The sequence below is a fragment of the Oryctolagus cuniculus genome, chromosome 4 (assembly GCF_051225735.1).
Source record: "Oryctolagus cuniculus isolate XC-2025 breed Fujian yellow rabbit chromosome 4, ASM5122573v1, whole genome shotgun sequence".
Classification (NCBI taxonomy): Eukaryota; Metazoa; Chordata; class Mammalia; order Lagomorpha; family Leporidae; genus Oryctolagus; species Oryctolagus cuniculus.
In genome coordinates this window covers 85961052-85979034 of record NC_142870.1, presented here as the reverse complement: position 1 = coordinate 85979034, position 17983 = coordinate 85961052, and the positions used below count along the sequence as shown (strand labels likewise).

Here is a 17983-nt window from a genome sequence, read left to right as displayed (position 1 = left end):
TCCAATTTGCTTGTTTTTTTTTTTTCCAACATTTTGAAAGTCAGAGTTACAGAGAGAGAGGGAGAAAGAGAGATAGATCTTCCATATGTTGGTTCACTCCCCAGATGGCCACAATGGCCAGGGCTAGGCCAGACCAAAGCCACGAGCCAGGAGTTACTTCCAGGTCTCCCATGTGTGTAGCAGCAGCCCAAAGACATGAGGCATCCTGTACTGATTTTCCCAGGCCATTAGCAGGGAGTTGGATTGGAAGTGGCTCAGCCAGGACTCTAACTGGTGCCCATATGGAACGCTGGCATCACTGGTGGCAGCCTCACAGGCTATACCACAGTGCCAGCCCCATGCTTCGTGCTCCTTAAGTCACTTATTTCATAACCAATTTTATCTGCCTGTCTACCCAAGGCTGCCCCAATGGACACTGTGCTTGTATCTCCCTCTCAAAATACTTAGCATCTACCCACTGTGTATTTCCAAAATACGCAGATGAAAAAAAGGAATGTTTAAGCACTTTTAAAATTTATGTATCTTCAAGAGATAGACAGCTCCTAGCAATGCACATAACATGACCACAGTTTAATAGTATAAAATCATCCAAATGTAAGTAGGGGAAACAGCAATTAGGGCTAGGCCATGCTTGGGCTTGATGATCATACACCATTCCTAGCCCTGCTACCTTGGGGAAACATAGTCTCACATCCTCCACACAGAACTCTCATTCTTGATTCTCAATGAGAGCACATCCATTCTACTGCTTAGCCATTTACTGTGAGCCCATCAGCACTGCCCAGATCCTGGAGAAGAGGAGCAAGCATTAGATAGAGAGAATGAGCTATGGTCCCTGCCTCCAGAGCTCCTGGTCCTGCTGAGGGAGCTACACAGGTAAGTGCACCACAGGGGAACAAAGTCTATGCAGAATAGTTTTCTCTCTTTCTCAGACACAGGAACTCACTGAGCTCCACATCTTTTTCTGATGCCTGGGGTTCGGTCACCCTGTTGGGCCTCTACATACATACCTGTGATCATCACCGTCCTGATGTGGGCCTCCCTCAGCTCCTTCAGCACTGGTTTGGTTTCCTTTTTCAAGCGATTCTCCATTATGAGAAGTCCCAGAAATGTTAACTCTGACTCCACTTTCTCTCTACGATTCAGGAGAAAATCAATATTGAGTGTACCTGTGGAATCTCAACAGTTGGATTTACTTCTTTTTAAAATTTCTAAGGCTTGGTAATGCAATACTTGCATATGTTAGAAAACAAAGTGGGGCAGCATTGTGGCATAATGGATAAAGCCACTGCCTATGATGCCCACATCCCCTATGGGTGCTGGCTTGAGTCCCAACTGCTCCATTTCTAATCCTGCTTCCTGCTAATGGCGTGGGAAAGCAGCAGAAGATGACCCACCCCTGTGGGAGACCTGCATGGAGTTCCTGGCCCCTGGCTTTTGCCTTGCCCAACCCCAGCTGTTGCAGCCATCTGGGGAGTAAACATGCAGATGGAAGATTCTCTCTCTCTGACTCCCTCTTTCTCTGTAACTCTGACTTTCAAATAAATAAATAGTTTTTAAAAAGTAAAGAAGAATCAAGAGCTTATAGGGAAAACCAATAGTCCCTGTGTCCATGCCACCTCATCCCTCTTCTTCGTCTCAGGGGAAACTTCTTTGAAGTATTTTAAAAGTTGCTTTTTCTCATTATCAACCCATTTTTTGGATAAAGAACAATGTACTTGTCTTTGACTCTTTCTGTTGGTTCTTAGGTTAATGATATATGATGGTACCTTATAAAGTTCATTAGAAACTCAATTAAAGTCTAATATACACTTTCCACGAATCTTTTAAGTACTCTTATATTTTTGTTTTTAATTTCTAAGAGGTTTCCCCCAAGTCTCCCACTTCCCCTCCCTTTGAACTTGCAATCACAAGTTATTTGACACTTATCGGTGCATGATGCATACAAGACACCATTTGAATAGATATCAGGTCATTTATTTTAGTCTGTATTTGTCACCTCCAGGAAATATATGCAATCGGCCAGGGCTCTGAAGAGCTTTCACAGTTTGAAGCTGGAGGCTGGGCATCTAATTTGGTTACATTAGCTACAGAGAACCTCTTCTCTGAAATGGAATGACTCTCAGGTGGCTTTTTAAGAGGGAAATGTGGGGACTGAGCGTTCTCTCTTGATTTTTCATTGTTCATTTTTTCTATAAAGTGCAGTCAGGATTGTAGGGAGAGGGAGACCTAAGATCCAGCTTCTCTATACCATTAGTCAGTCCTCCATTCTCAGCCTGAATCTTACCCTCATCTTCCAGGGTACAGAGTTTATCTGAGTCTGGGCCTCTTTGGGGCTATGAAGGGTGAACCAGTTTTCTCTTACCATTTCTCTTTCTGGCTATGGTGTACATAATTTCTTCTACCCTGCTGACTCAGTTAGCAACTCTAGCTCTCTTTTCTGCACTTAGCACTTCTATAGTTTCTTTACTGTCATTTTAGTAGTTCTTGGGAAGTAAAAGAAAGAAACTCAGGATCAGTAAGCCTTCTTCAAGAAAAGGATCAGAGTTGGATGTCTTGATGAGAAATAGGCAAACTTGCTTGGGAACACAATGAAGTACCTTCTCTCTGGAGCAGACTATAAATTTCTACACCATTCATTCAACAGTCATTGCTCAGTATCCATGGGGATGTGGGGAATTTGTTGTAATACACCCCCGGCCCCCATGTATACCCAAATCTGCAGATGTTCAAATCTGCACATAAAATGGTGTAGTATTTGCATATAACCTACACACACCCTCCCAGATACTTTAAATTACCCCTAGATTACCAATAATGAAATGTAAATGTCATGTAATTGTTTTATTCTCTACTTGGGGGAGGGGAATAATGGCAGCAAAAAATCTGCACATATTCAGTACAGATGCAGGGATTTTTTTTCCTGAATATTTTAAATCCTCAATTGATTGAATCCATAAATTTGGACCTTACAGAATGGTGGCTGTACATTGTTTTAGATCTTGTATTAAGAACTTTGATGAATACTCAAATAATCAGATATTAATCTTTTCTTACTGATCTCAGAGAATAATAGAAAAGAAAATCCACCTTAATATAGGATTTGTTAAAGATTTTTACCATCATTTAGCTTCATTACTTTCTATTATAAATTGGACTAATCTTTTCTCATTAACTAGAACCAAAAAGAAGATCTAAAACTCTCCTTACCAATTTATTCTGAATAAAGCATTTTATTTTATTTTAACACCTTTATTGATGTATAATTCTTATACAAAACTGCATAGATTGAATGCATTTAATTTTATGGGTCAGAGCAGTATGCATATACCTGCAAACCATCACCATGCTCAAGAAATAAACATGTCCATCACAGCCCAAAGTTTCCTTCTACCCCTGTGTTTTTATTTTTGTTTTCTTGTGGTAAGAGCACTTGAGATCTACCCCCTTAATGAAAGTGTATAATGCAGTACTGTTATTAGGAACACTATTACATTGCATAGCACAGCTCTAGAACTTAATCATCTTGCATAGCTGAAGTTTTATATCCATTAAACACAAATATCTTAATTCCTTCTATCCCAGTTCTTGAGAGTCACCATTCTACTTTCTAGTTCCATAGGTTTGACTATTTCAAGGTATGTCATATAAACCTGATCATGCTGTACTTGACCTTCTGTGGCGTATCCTCCAGGTTTGTCCATGTTACCTCTTATGACAGGATCTCCTCAATTCTTAAAGCTCAATGACATTCTTGAGTGTGTGTGTGTGTATTTGTATAATATTTGTATAAATAAATATATATATATAGTATTTTCTTTATCCATTCACCCACTGAACATATAGATTGTCCCATGTCTTGGCTATTGTGAGCGATGCTACAGGGGACCCAGGAGTGCAGGTACCTCTTCAAGATCCTGATTTCATTTGTTTGAGGTATCTATGCAGAAGTAATTGTAGGAATTATTCACATGGTTCTTCTCTTTTCACTGCTTTAAAGAACCTTCATACTGGTTTCCATAGCAGTTCCACCATCCTACATCCCCACCAATAGTGTACAAGGGTCCTAGTTGTTCTATATCCTTGTGGACACTTGTCTTTCTTTTTAATAGGCATGAGGTGATCTCACTCTGGTTTTGATTTTCATTTCCTTCATACTTAATGAAGTTGAGAACCTTTTCATATACCTGTTAGCCATTGGTATGCCTTCATTGGAGAAATGTCTATCCAAGCCCAATGCTTATTTTTCAATTATGGTTTTTTGTTTGTTTAACTATTGAGCTGTATCCTTTGTACATTTTGGATATTAACTACTTATAATATATATGTTTTTCAAATATTTTCTCCTATCCCAGAAGTTGCGATTCCACTCTGTTGACTCTTTCCGTTGCTGTGCAGAAGTTTTAGCTTAATATGCACAGGCAAAAGACTGGAACTTGACTCTCACCTTGCACAAAAATCTATTCAAAATGTGTTAAAAATTTGAGCATGAGACCTGAAACTGTGAAGTTCCTGAAGAAAAATATAGGGTGAAATCTTCCTGACATTGAGCTTGGCAATGATTTCTTGGCTATGACTCCAAAAGAATAGGCAGTAAAATAAAAAATAGACAAATGTGCTTTGCTTCCATTTTACAATTCTTTCCTATGCCTCCTACTTCAGGCAATTGGTCCTCTTGCCAGCCTACAACATTCTCAGCCACACCTGTGTCAGGGCCTATGTACCTCCTATTTCTGTTCTTTGCAATGTTCTTCTGGATATCTGCACACCTTATTCTTTTGCCTTACCCAGATCTCTGTTCAAATGTCCTTCCTTGGAGGACCTCCCTGATAATCCCATGCAAAACATTGATCTCTGTCTTTTCAAAAATTCTCAAATCTGATTTACTTTTATGTTCTTAGGGGCATTTAAGAAACAGCAATGAGATGATATTTTGCAGATTTATTTTATTGTCCCTTTCCTCCAATTGGGACATAAGATTCATGAGGGTAAGGAATTTATTTAATTCACTTCTGAATGAATTCTCAGTGCCAAGGGCAACTAACACATAGTAAAATTCAACAGAAATTTACCAATCCAATGAAGAAGTAAATCTTGATGAAGTATTTCTCCTGATTTTTAGGTTGAGATTATTTTTTCCCCAGCCATCTCAAGAAACTCCTCTGTTGTCCATTTTTAACTTCAGTTTTTTTAGAAGTTCTTGAGTTTTGTAAATGGAAAATCTTACTGGATATAAATGGAGACTAAAAAATAATCAAGACCCTCTCCCTTTATCCTGTTTAAAAGTAGTAGCAAATTTCTTAGAAGCATTAAAAAGCTGCTGATAGTCCCTGGGGTAAACCTGGGATGATTCGACATCCAGCACATTTTATCCTTATTTTTGCATTTCTTGTACTCATAACATTGCCAGTCTCACTAGTGACTTTTAAATGACAACACAGCTGTGTTTGCATGTGCTGCTCTCCATCACTAGATCCATAAATCTCTTCTTCTCACAGGAGTTTAACATTCACCATTCCAACTTGTGTTTGAAAAATTGCAAAATCCTGTTTGTTATGAGCCTTCATGCTTACCCAAGAATAGCCAACACCTGGAACATTAAATCTCAGAATTTCATTTGTATATTTAAAGATAAGCTTTCTGATTCCATTTTGAAGACTAAAATATTGTGGCTGGAAAAACTCTGTAGAGATCACTCAGACCTTAGAGATTTTATTGATGGGAAAGTGGAAAGAGCCTAAGGTGGGGACACTGTTTACTGATTATCTCAGAGCTGATGGACTTATGTTGCAAATAATAGTGTTGAACCAAGAAGTGGAGGTTAATGTAATAAATCAAGATCTCTACCAACAATACAAATCAAAAATAAACAATATCCATTTTAACTGCTACAGTTTGCCATAGTATTTCTGTACTCTTTTGTCATAGATAATTTAGTGACAACTTTCAAAAACTGAAGAAAGATACAAGACAGCTGAATAGGGAAAAGATGTGCTGTTTCTGACTACAGGAAGATAGTAGAAGAAAAAGAGAGGAATCGCATTCCCAGAGGACAGCTGGAGAAAAGTTTGCAGTGGAAATTCTACAAAAAGAAGAGAGACACTGTAGAGCAGTGTGGACAGTACAATCTCACAGCAGCAAGTAGGAAACCACCAGCAAATCCCACAGCCAGTGGCTGGACAGGATATTCCCTTGGAACAAGGCACCTGGCAGTCAGCAAAGAGGAAATGCCATCTTAATAAGGCAAGTAGAGGTTGCTGTGGTATGTATGTGTGCTACTAGAGGACTCTCAGGGAGATAAATCTGTGTTCTCACTGACTTTGTGTCTGACCGGGAGGGTTGGCAGGGGGTAGGGCACCCACTTAGGCCCACGAAGCACTCCCTCCTCTCACTATATTAAGGTGCCCAGACGCAACTTGCCAAGGTGAAGCACCAACCAACCTCTATTGGTTAGGCAACTGACTCTGGGAATGCCACAACTCTTTCTGTGAACAGAGGAGGCTTGTGTAGGCTGAGAGTGGATCCCTTTCTCCCTATCACTGTGTAAGACTTGTGCCTATGACTGTGAGAATTCTGTGACTGCACAATAGGGCCTGTGATAGGGCATGGCTAGGTCTTTCGGCAATCACTGTATATGGCTCCAGAGGTTCAGGGTTCTGTGCTCACATTGAGGAGCCCAAAGATCCTTTTGCAGTTCATGCACCTGCTTGAGTAAGATGCTTAGGCACTGTGGGCTCACCCAGTGATTGGTTCACCTTGGAAGAGAGGAGCTGACACTGTGACCCACCAGCTGATGCCATCATACTCTCCCTTCTGCTGGTGGTAGAGGAGACCCTCCATGCCCAACTTAGTTGTTGTCCTGGACCCTTAACCCACACTTAAGCACTGGCAATAGCTCCTTGGTCCCACCCAGCATACACCTTTGGATAGCCACTGAAGGAGAAAACACTCCACTAAGCCACAGAGGCATATTTCAAAGATAAGAAATACCAAAAGAAAAAACCAACAAGTGTTTCCAAAAGTGCCTAAAAGTAAATGTAAAAATATAAGAAACATGAACAAGGAAGACAATATGACTCCCCAGAAGGAACACAACAGAATTTCAATATTAGAATGTGAAGATGAAGATATTAATGAAGTGCCCAAAAAGGAATTCAAAAGCATGCTCATAAGATTGCTCAAAAACACAGAGAAGCAAACACATTCGTTAAGGAAATCCATACATGACATGGATGAGAAAATTCTGGTGAGACAGACATTGAAGAGAAATCAAACAAATATTAGAAATGAAGAATTGGATATGTCAAATAAAAATACAGTGGAAAATCTTAACAACACAACTGGTGAAGCAGAAGAAAGAATATCCAAGCTAGAAGACAAATCTTTGGAATTCTCTCATTTAGATAGGAAAAGAAGAAGGAGGACAAGGAGGAGGAGGAAGATGAGGAGGAGGAGGAGCAGGAAGAAGAAGAAGAAGCAGGAGGAGGAGGAGGAGGAGGAAGAGTAAGAGGAGGAAGAAGAAGAAGGGGAAGGAGATGAGGAGGAGAGGAGAAGGAGGAGGAGAAGAAGAGGAGACGAAATAATAATAATAATTAGAAAAATAAAAATAGTGTTAGAGATTTATTAGATACTATCAAATGAACAAAAATACTCATCTTAAGAGTTCCTGAAGGTGTGGAGGGAGAATGGGTTAGATGATATAGTCAGTGAATAATAGCATAAAATTTTTCTAATTTGGAGAAAGATAAGGACATCCAAGTACAGATAGCACATAGAACTCTTAATAGACATGATCAGAAATTTCTCCACCATATCACATTATAGTCAGTCTTTAAAAGTAAAATATAAAGAAAAGATTCTAAAATGTGTACCAAAGATGCACCAGATTACCTTCAAAATATCTCCAATTAGACTGACAACTGATTTCTCATCAGAAATCTTACAAGCTAGAAAAGAATGGAGACACACAGTCCAAGAGCTAAAAGAAAAAAAAAACCTGTGAGCCCAGAATACTGCACCCAGTAAAGCTCTTATTTGTAAGTGAAGTTGAAATAAATACCCTCCAGAATTAATACACAGTTATTCTTAAGTGTTAAAAATTAACTGAAAGGTGATCCCTGTTAAACATAAGAGTGGGAATAAGAGAGGGAAGAGATGTATAATTTGGGACATGCTCAAGCTGACTTGCCCCAAATGGTAGAGTTAAAAACATACCAGGGGATTCCAATTCAATCCCATCAAGGTGGCATGTACCAATGCCATCTCACTATTCCAAGTGATCAATTTCAGTTCACAAATGATCATAATGAAAGGACTAAGAGTCAAAGGGAGCACATAAACAAGTCTAGTACCTGCTAACACTAACCGATGGAATAAATAAAGGGGAGAGTGATCCAACATGGGAAGTGAGATACTCAGCAGACTCATAGAATGGCGGATGTCCAAAATAGCACTCTGGCCTCAGAATCAGCCCTAAAGGCACTCGGATCTGGCTGAAAAGCCCATGAGAGTATTTCAGGCATGGAAAGCCAAGACACTCTGGCAAAAAGATCTCAGTGAGTGAGATCCCAGTGGAAAGAACAGGTCTTCAAAGAGGGAGGTGCCTTTCTCTGAAGGGAGGAGAGAACCTCCACTTTGACTATGACCTTGTCTAAACAAGATAAGAATCAGAGAACTCAGAGGGCTTCCATAGCCTTGGAAACTCATGACTGGAACATAGGGAGACTACTGATGCCATAGACAGGAGTGTCAATTGGTAAAGTCAACAACAGGAGTCACTGTGCACTTACTCCTCATGTAGGATCTCTGTCCTTAATGTGCTGTACACTGAGGCTTAATGCTATAACAGTACTCAAACAATATATTTCACTTTGTGTTTCTATGGGGGTGCAAACTGTTGAAATCTTTACTTAATGTACACTAAACTGATCCTCTGTAAAAAAAAGAAAGAAAGAAATTATCAACTCCCAACTTGACTCTCACTGGGATTAAACATGACAATAGGTCTGATCTGATTTCATCATCATTTAAAAAAAATCATCTATTATATTTCACTTTATGTTTCTGTGTGAGAGCAAACTGTTGAAATCCTTACTTAATGTATACTAAGCTGATCTTCTGTATATTAAGATAATCGAAAATGAATCTTGATGTGAATGGAGGGGAGAAGGAGTGGGAAAGGGGAGGGTAGTGGGTGGGAGGGACGGTACGTGGGGGAAGCCATTGTAATCCATAAATCGTACTTTGGAAATTTATATTCATTAAATAAAAGTTAAAAAAAAAAAGAAATAAATACCCTCCAAACAAGCAGAAATTGAAAGAATTCTTCACCACTCATCCAGTAATACAAATGATACTTAAAGAGGTTCTACACAGACAAATAAGATAGCCATCATTATGAAAGGATATGAATACACAAATCTCCTACTAAAAATACAAAGGAAATAAAAAATAAGAATGTTTATGCAAATATGTCAAGACCAAATCATTACTTATCAATAATAACTTTGAATATAAATGACCTAAATTCTCCAATTAAAAAATACAGACTGGATGGATGACTTAGAAAACACAGCCCATCTATTCCCTGCCTGCAAGAAACATATCTCACCAACAAAGATATAGACTGAAAATGAAAGAATGAAAAAAGATATTCCATACTAATGGAAAGCAAAAATAAGCAGCAATAGCCTTTGTAATACCAGACAAAATAGATTTTAACACAAAAAATATTAAAAGAGACAAAGAAGGGCATTATGTAATGATTAAGGGATCAATTCAACAGGAAGATGTGACTATGGTAAGTGTATATGCACTCAAAGCCAGGGCACCGGTTATTTAAAAGAAATGTTAATGGATCTAAAGGGAAACACAGGTTTCAATACAATAATAATGGGGGACTTTAGCATCCCACTTTCATCAGTGGACAGATGAACTAGACAAAAAAGAAAAACAATGAAGAAGCAACAGAGCTAATCTACATTACCGACAAATGGGCTTAATTGCTACTTATAGAACATTTCAATTCATAACTGCAGAACACACACTCTTCGTGAGTGCATGGAACTTTCTCTAGGATACCCATATGCTAGGCCATAAAGCAAGTCTCAACAAATTCAAAAACATTGAAATCATTCTGGAAATGCAATCATCTTGGGTTCCAAGATGGCAGAATAAGGAGGGAGCTTAGTGATCTAGTCCAGGAGAAGATAGATTAATAACAGTGGAGATAGTGTAGTCTCAGGGAAGTGTTAGGGAAAAACTGGCAGAGAAAACTCTTCTGTAATTAGAGGAACATGGAGGACCTATGTGGAGGGCGTGGGCACCCATGGCTGATAACTCTACCTGCTGAGAGCCTCTGCACCAGTGCTGGAAAGTGAGGTGAGATGAGACTGCAGTAGCCAAGACACCAGTGGAAAAGTGACAGGAAAAGCCTAGAGTAGGCTTTTCCCCCATGGGGGAAACTACACCAGCCTAACTAGAGGGGAGAAAAAATAAAAAGGACAGTATGAACATGATTGTCTCTCTCCACTCACCTTACAAAGGCATACAAGCAGATAGAGCAAGTACCATTTTGAAGATACATGACATCTACACTAGCTCAGGGCTGCACCCAGCAGTCAGCCAAGCAGCGAAACCTGACTCTGGTGGCGAATAATAACAGGAGACTAAGACCTAGAGAATGTGTGGAGCTTCTGAACTGGCACTGTGGAAAAAAAAATACTGAGGGTGTGTAGGATAACTCATGTTGTGGCTGAGACTTTGAGTGGTTTCGTTGGGAGACACCATAAGCTCGGGTGGCCCTGGCTACCCGGTGAGAGACATTGCAGGGGAATCTGAGTTTACACTGAGAACTGCAATGATCCTTTGTGTGGTCCTTGGGACAGAGCAGACAAATATTATACCCACTGGGGCTAGCGCTCAGGCACTGATCACCACCAAGAAGAGTTCAGTTGAGTGGAATTACTTCTCCTCTGATTAAAAAAGGAGAGAGAGAGAGAGAGAAGATTTACCATGCCAAACCTGGATGTGTCACCTTAGGCACACCCTTAACCCTGAAGAACTGAACAGAGCTCTCTGGCCACACCCATCATGAGCCTCTAAAGATTCCCTGAAAGCAGACAGTCCACGTATCTAGAGTAATAGTACAATGAGAAAAGTTACGACAGCAGAAAAAAAAAGAAACCCATCAATATCTCCACAAATGCTGAACAACAAATGCGACAACTCAAGAAACAAGAATAAGGAAGACAACATGATGCTCCCAAAAGAACATGACACTTCAATACAAGATTATGAAGATGATGAGATAGAAGAAATGCAAGAAATGGAACTCAGAAAATTGATGATAAGAATACTTAGAAGTAATAAAAAACGCATGAAAAACTGAAATCCATGCAGGACATGAAAGAAAATCTCTCTCATGAAAATGAAATTTAAAGAAGAATCAAAATGAAATGAAGAATTCAATAGAACAAATAAAAAACATATTTGAGAGCCTTAAAAATAGAATCAGTGAGGCAGAAGAGAGAATATCAGTCTTAGAAGACAGAGCATAGGAAAGTACAGTCAAACCAATGACAAGAAGAGGAAATTTACTCCTCATGTAGGATCTTTGTCCTTAGTGTGCTGTACATTGAGATTTAATGCTATAACTAGTACTCAAACAGTATTTTTCACTTTATGTTTCTGTGTGGGAGCAAACTGTTGAAATCTTTACTTAATGTATGCTAAACTGATCTTCTGTATATAAAGAGAATCGAAAATGAATCTTGATGTGAATGGAAGGGGAGAGGGAGTGGGAAAGGGGAGGGTAGCGGGTGGGAGCGAATTTATGGGGGGAAGCCATTGTAATCCATAAGCTGTACTTTGGAAATTTATATTCATTAAATAAAAGTTAAAAAAAAGAAATCTAAAAAATATTTTTGGGAGTCTACAGGATACTATTAAAAAAATGAACATTCTGGTTTTAGGGGTTCCTGAAGGCATGAGAGAAAGAGAAAAGATTAGAAGGCCTTTTTAGTGAGATACTAGCAGAAACTTCCCATGTTTGGAGAAAGAAAGAGACATCCAAGTACAGGAAGCACACGGAACTCCCAATAAACATGACCAGAAAAGATCCTTGCCATGACATTTTGTAATCAAACTCTCCACGGTGAAACATAAAGAAAAGATTCTAAAATGTGCAAGAGAGAAATGCCAGATTACTCTCAGAGGATCTCCAATTAGACTCACAGCAGACTTCTCATCAGAAACCCTACGGGCTAGGAGGGAATGGCGAGATATAGCCCAAGTTCTAAGAGAAAAAAAAATGCCAGCCCAGAATATTATATCCTGCAAAGCTCCCTTTGGGAATGAAAGTGAAAAACTTTCATAGCGAACAGAAATTGAAAGAATTTGTCATCACTCATCGAGCCCTGCAAAAGATGCTTGATTTAATGCTATAACCGGTACTCAAACAGTATTTTACGCTTTGTGTTTCTGTGTGGGTGCAAACTGTTGAAAGCTTTACTTAATATATGCTAAATTTATCTTCTGTATATAAAGATAATTGAAAATGAACCTTGATGTGAATGGAAGGGGAGAGGGAGCGGGAAAGGGGAGGGTTGCAGGTAGGAGGGAAGTTATGGGGGGGAGGAAAGCCATTGTAATCCATAAGCTATACTTTCGAAATTTGTATTCATTAAATAAAAGTTAAAAAAAAAAGATGTGTTACACACAGAAACACAGAAACACAGTCATCAATATGAAAGAAAGTAAAGGAAGAAAATCCCTCAGTAAAAGATCACAGGAAGTTCAAAGCGTATATTAGAAATATCTTTGGAAAAATGACAGGGCATAATCACTACTTATCCATAGTCACACTGAATGTAAATGGCCTCAACTCTCTAGTTAAAAGACACAGATTGGCTGAATGGATTAAAGAACAAAACCCATCTATTTCCTGCTTACAAGAAACACATCTTTCCAACAAATGTGTATGCAGACTGAAAGTAAAAGGTTGGAAAAAGATATTTCATGCCAACAGAAACCAAAAAAGATCTGGAATATTTATCTTAATATCAGACAAAATAGACTTTAACACAAAAACTGTTAAAAAAGACAATGAGGGGCCCTATATAATGATTAAAGGATCAATTCAACAGGAAGATGTAACTATTATAAACATATATGCACATAATTACAAGGCACTGGGCTATTTAAAAGATGTGTTAAGGGACTTAAAGGGAGACTTATGACTCTAATACAGTAGTATTGGGGAACATCAATACTCCACTTTCAGGAATGGACATATCAATCACACAGAAAATCAACAAGTAAACAGTAGATTTAATTAACACTATAGACCAAATGGATCTAACAGATATCTACAGAACTTTTCATCCTACACTTAAAGAATACACATAATTCTCAGCAGTACATGGAACTTTCTCTAGGGTTGACCACATACTGGACCATAAAGCAAGTCTCAGCAAATTCAAAGGAATCAAAATCAGACTATGCATCTTCTCAGACGACCGTGGAATGAAGCTGGAAATTAGCAACTCAGGAATCTCTAGAGCATATGCAGACACATGGAGACTAAGCAACATGCTCCTGAATGAATAGTGGGTCATAGAAGAAATAAAAAAGGGAAATCAAAAATTTTCTGGAAACAAATGAAGGTAACAAAACAGCATATCAAAACTTATGGGATGCAGCAAAAGCAGTGTTAAGAGGAAAGTTTATAGCAATAGGTGCCTACATCAACAAATTAGAAAGGCACCAAATAAATGAGCTATAAATGCATATCAAGGATCTAGAAAAACTACAGCAAACCAAACTCAAAACTAGTAGGAGAAGAGAAATAATTAAAATTAGAGAAGAAATCAACAGAATTGAATAAAAAATTTACAAAAGATCAGCAAAATGAAGAGCTGTTTTTTTGAAAAAATAAACAAAATTGAAACACCATTGGCCCAACTAACCAAAAAAAGGAGAGTGAAGACCCAAATCAATAAAATCAGAGATAAAAAAAGGGAATGTAACAACAGGCACCACAGAAATAAAAGGGTCATCAGAAATTACTACAAAGAGTTGTATGCCAATAAACTGGAAAATTTATCAGAAATGGTTAGATTCCGGGACACATACAACCTACATAAATTGAACCATGAAGACATAGAAAACCTAAGCAGACCCATAACCGAGCCAGAAATTGAATCAGTAATAAAGGCCCTCCCAACAAAAAAAAATCCCAGGACTGGATGGATTCACTGCTGAATTCTACCAGACACTTAAAGAACTAACTGGAATTCTTCTCAAGCTATGCAAAATAATTGAAAGAGAGGGAATTCTCCTAAATTCTTTCTACAAAGCCAGCATCACTTTGATTCCTAAACCTGAAACAGATGCAGCAGAGAAAGAGAATTAAAGACCAATTTCCCTGATGAATATAGACCCAAAAATCCTCAATAAAATTCTAGCCAATAGAATTCAACAACACATCAGAAAAATCATCCACCCAGACCGCGTAGGATTTATCCCTGCTATGCAGGGATGGTTCAACACTTGCAAATCAATCAATATGATACACCACATTAACAAACTGCAGAAGAAAATCCATATGATTACCTCAATAGATGCAGAGAAAGCATTTGATAAAATACAACACCATTCATGATGAAAACTCTAAGCAAATTGGGTATAGCAGGAACATTCCTCAACACAATTAAGGCAATTTATAAAAAAACCATGGCCAGCATCCTATTGAATGGAGAAAAGTTGGAAGCATTTCCACTGAGATCTGATACCAGACAGGGATGTCCACTCTCTCCATTGCTATTCAATATAGTACTGGAAGTTTTAGCCAGAGCCATTAGGCAAGAAAAAGAAATTAAAGGGATACAAATGCTGGCGAGGATATGGGGGGAAAAGCACACTAATGCACTGTTGGTGGGAATGCAAACTGGTAAAGCCATTATGGAAGACAGTTTGGAGATTCCTCAGAAACATGAATATAGCCCTACCACTTTATCCAGCCACCCCACTCCTCGAATTTACCCAAGAGAAATTAAATTGGCAAATAAAAGAACTATCTGCACCTCAATGTTTATTGCAGCTCAATTCACAATAGATAAGGCATGGAATGCCCATCAACAGAAGACTGGATAAAGAAATTATGGGATATGTAGTTTATAGAATACTATACAGTGGTACAAAAAAAATGAAGTCAATTCATTTGCAAAAAAAAAATTGAGGAATCTGAGTGAAATAAGCCAGTCCCAAATGTTCCCCCTGATTTGTGACAACTAACTGAGCACCTAAAAGGAAACCTGTAGAAGTGAAACTGACACTATGAGAAATAATGACTTGATCAGCCCTTGTCCTGACTGTCAAAGAGCGGCTTATTATTTTATCCTTTTGATATTTTCTTGTTTTACTTGATACCCTTGGTTGAACTCGTTAATTAGCACACAATTATTTTTAGGTTTTTAAATTTAACTGAAAAGTGATCCCTGATAAAAATAAGAGTGGGAATAAGAGAGGGAGGAGACGTACAGTTCAGCACATGCTCACTCGGATTTACCCCTAATGGTAAAACAAGAAATGTACCATAGGATTCCAAATCCCATTAAGTTGGCATGTGCCAATGCCATCTTACTAGTCAAAGTGATCAGGTTAAGTTCATAATTGATCATAAAGATAGGATTAAGTGTCAAATGGATCACATAAACAAGAACAGCGTCTGCTAAAAATAACTGATATAATTAAAAAGGAGAGAACGATTCAACATGGGAAATGGGATACACAACAGACTCATAGAATGGCAGATGCCCTAAACAGCACTCTGGCCTCAGAATAAGCCCTTAAGGCATATGGATTTGGCTAAAATTCCCATGACATTGTGGCAAAAAAAAAATTACCTAAATGAAAGATCTCTGTGAGTGAGATCCCAGCAGAAAGAATGGGCCATCAAAGAAGGAGACACCTTTCTCTGAAGGGAGGAGAGAACTTCTACTTTGACTATGGCCTTGTCTAAATAAGATTGGAGTTGGCGAACTCAAAAGGCTTCCATAGCCTTGGCAACTCATGACAAGAGCCTAGGGTGATTACTGAAGCCTTAAATAAGAGTGTCAATTGTTAAATCAACAACAGGAGTCACTGTGAACTTACTCCCCATGTAGGATCTCTGTCCTTAATGTGTTGTTCAATGTGAATTAATGGTAAAACTAGTATTCAAACAGTACTTTATATTTTGTGTGTCTGTGTGGGTGCAAACTATTGAAATCTCTACTTAGTATATACTAAGTTGATCTTCTGTATATAAATATAATTAAAAATGAATCTTAATGAAGAATGGGATGGGAGAGTGAGTAGTAGATGGGATGGTTTGTGGGTGGGTATGGTTATGGGGGGAAAAAACCACTCTAATCCAAAAGTTGTACTTTCAAAATTTATATTTATTAAATAAAAGTTTTTAAAAAAACAAACAAAAAACAAAATGCAAGCATCTTGTTGTTTCTCAAGCTTTGTCATACTACTGTTCTTTCTTCTCCTTTTATTAAAATAATTGCTTAAAAAAAGAAATCATACCATGTATCTTTTTGGACCACAATGAAAAGAATCTGGAAATTAACAATAAAAGTAACGCTAGAAAATACACACAAACATGGAGACTGAACAATATGCTCTTGAATGAACAGTGTGCCAGAGAAGTAATCAAAATGAAAATTAAAATATTTCTAGAAATGAATGAAGATGACAACACAGCTCATAAAAACTTATGAGACACAGCAAAAGCAGTACAGTGTTAAGAAAATTGTAGCAATAAGTGCCTACATCAAGAAATTGGAAAAGCATCAAATAAATGATCTAACAATGGATCTCAAGCACTTAGAAGAACAATAAAAAACAAACCCAAAATTGGTCAGAAGACAGGAATCATTAAAATTACAAAAGAAATAAACAAAATTGTGTTTCAAAAGATAAAACACATTAAGTGAAATGAAGACCCGATTGTTTAAAAAGATAAAGAAAACTGATACATCTTTGGCCCAACTAATGAAAAAAAAAGGGATAAGACCCAGATTAATGTAATCAGAGATGAAAAAGGAGGTATTATAGTGGTTACCAAAGAAATAAGAAGAATCATCAGAAATTACTACAAGAAGCTATTTGTCACCAAATCATGAAACCTAGAAGAATTGAATAGATTCCTGGACATACACAATCTACCAACCTTGAGTCAGGAAGGCATAGAAAACTAAAACTGACCAATAACTAAGACAGAGATTAAGTCAATAACAAAGATTCTAACAATAAATAAAAGCCAAGAACCAGATGGCTTTATTGATAATTCTATAAAACCATTAAAGAAAAGCTAACTCCAATTCTTCTCAGTATATTCAAATAGTTTTAATGGAGGGAATTCTCCCAATATCCTTCTGGAGGCCAACATCATCTTAACTCCAAAACCAGAAAAAATACAAGAATTATGAGAATTATGCTCAATATCCCTGATGAGCATTGATACAAAAATCATAAACAAATTACTAGCTAATCAAATCCAACAACACATCAGAAAGATTCACTTGGATCAAGAGGGATGATTAAACATATGCAAACAAATATATTTGATATATAACATTAACAAATTGAAGAATAAAAATCATATAATCATCTCAATAGATGAAAAGAAAGCATTTGATAAAATACAGCACCCTTTCATGATAAAAACCTTACACAAATTGGATATAGAAAGAACATTCCTCAACACAATCAAGGCAATCTATGACAAACCCACAGCCTGCATCATATTGAATGGAGAAAATTTTGGAAGCCCTTTCACAAAGATCCAGAACCATAAAAGATGCCCAATATCACAACTGCTGTTCAATATAGTTCTGGAAGTTTTAATAAGAGCAATTTAGCAAGAAAAAGAAATCAAAGGGATACAAATTGGAAAGAGCAAGTCAAATTATCTCTGCTTTCATATGACATG

The 17983-nt window shown here is 37.7% G+C and overlaps 1 protein-coding gene across 6 annotated transcripts in view; it reads right to left on the bottom strand.

Moving 5' to 3' along the window:
- ATP13A5 (ATPase 13A5) overlaps positions 1-17983 on the bottom strand; it is a 129948-nt gene that overhangs the window by 49268 nt on the left and 62697 nt on the right. For all 6 annotated transcript variants that reach the window (XM_089330843.1, XM_070072359.2, XM_070072361.2 and 3 more), the window contains exon 18: positions 1011-1135. In XM_089330843.1, coding sequence (XP_089186969.1) covers positions 1011-1135 — 125 coding nt within the window. The remainder of the gene's footprint in view (positions 1-1010; positions 1136-17983) is intronic.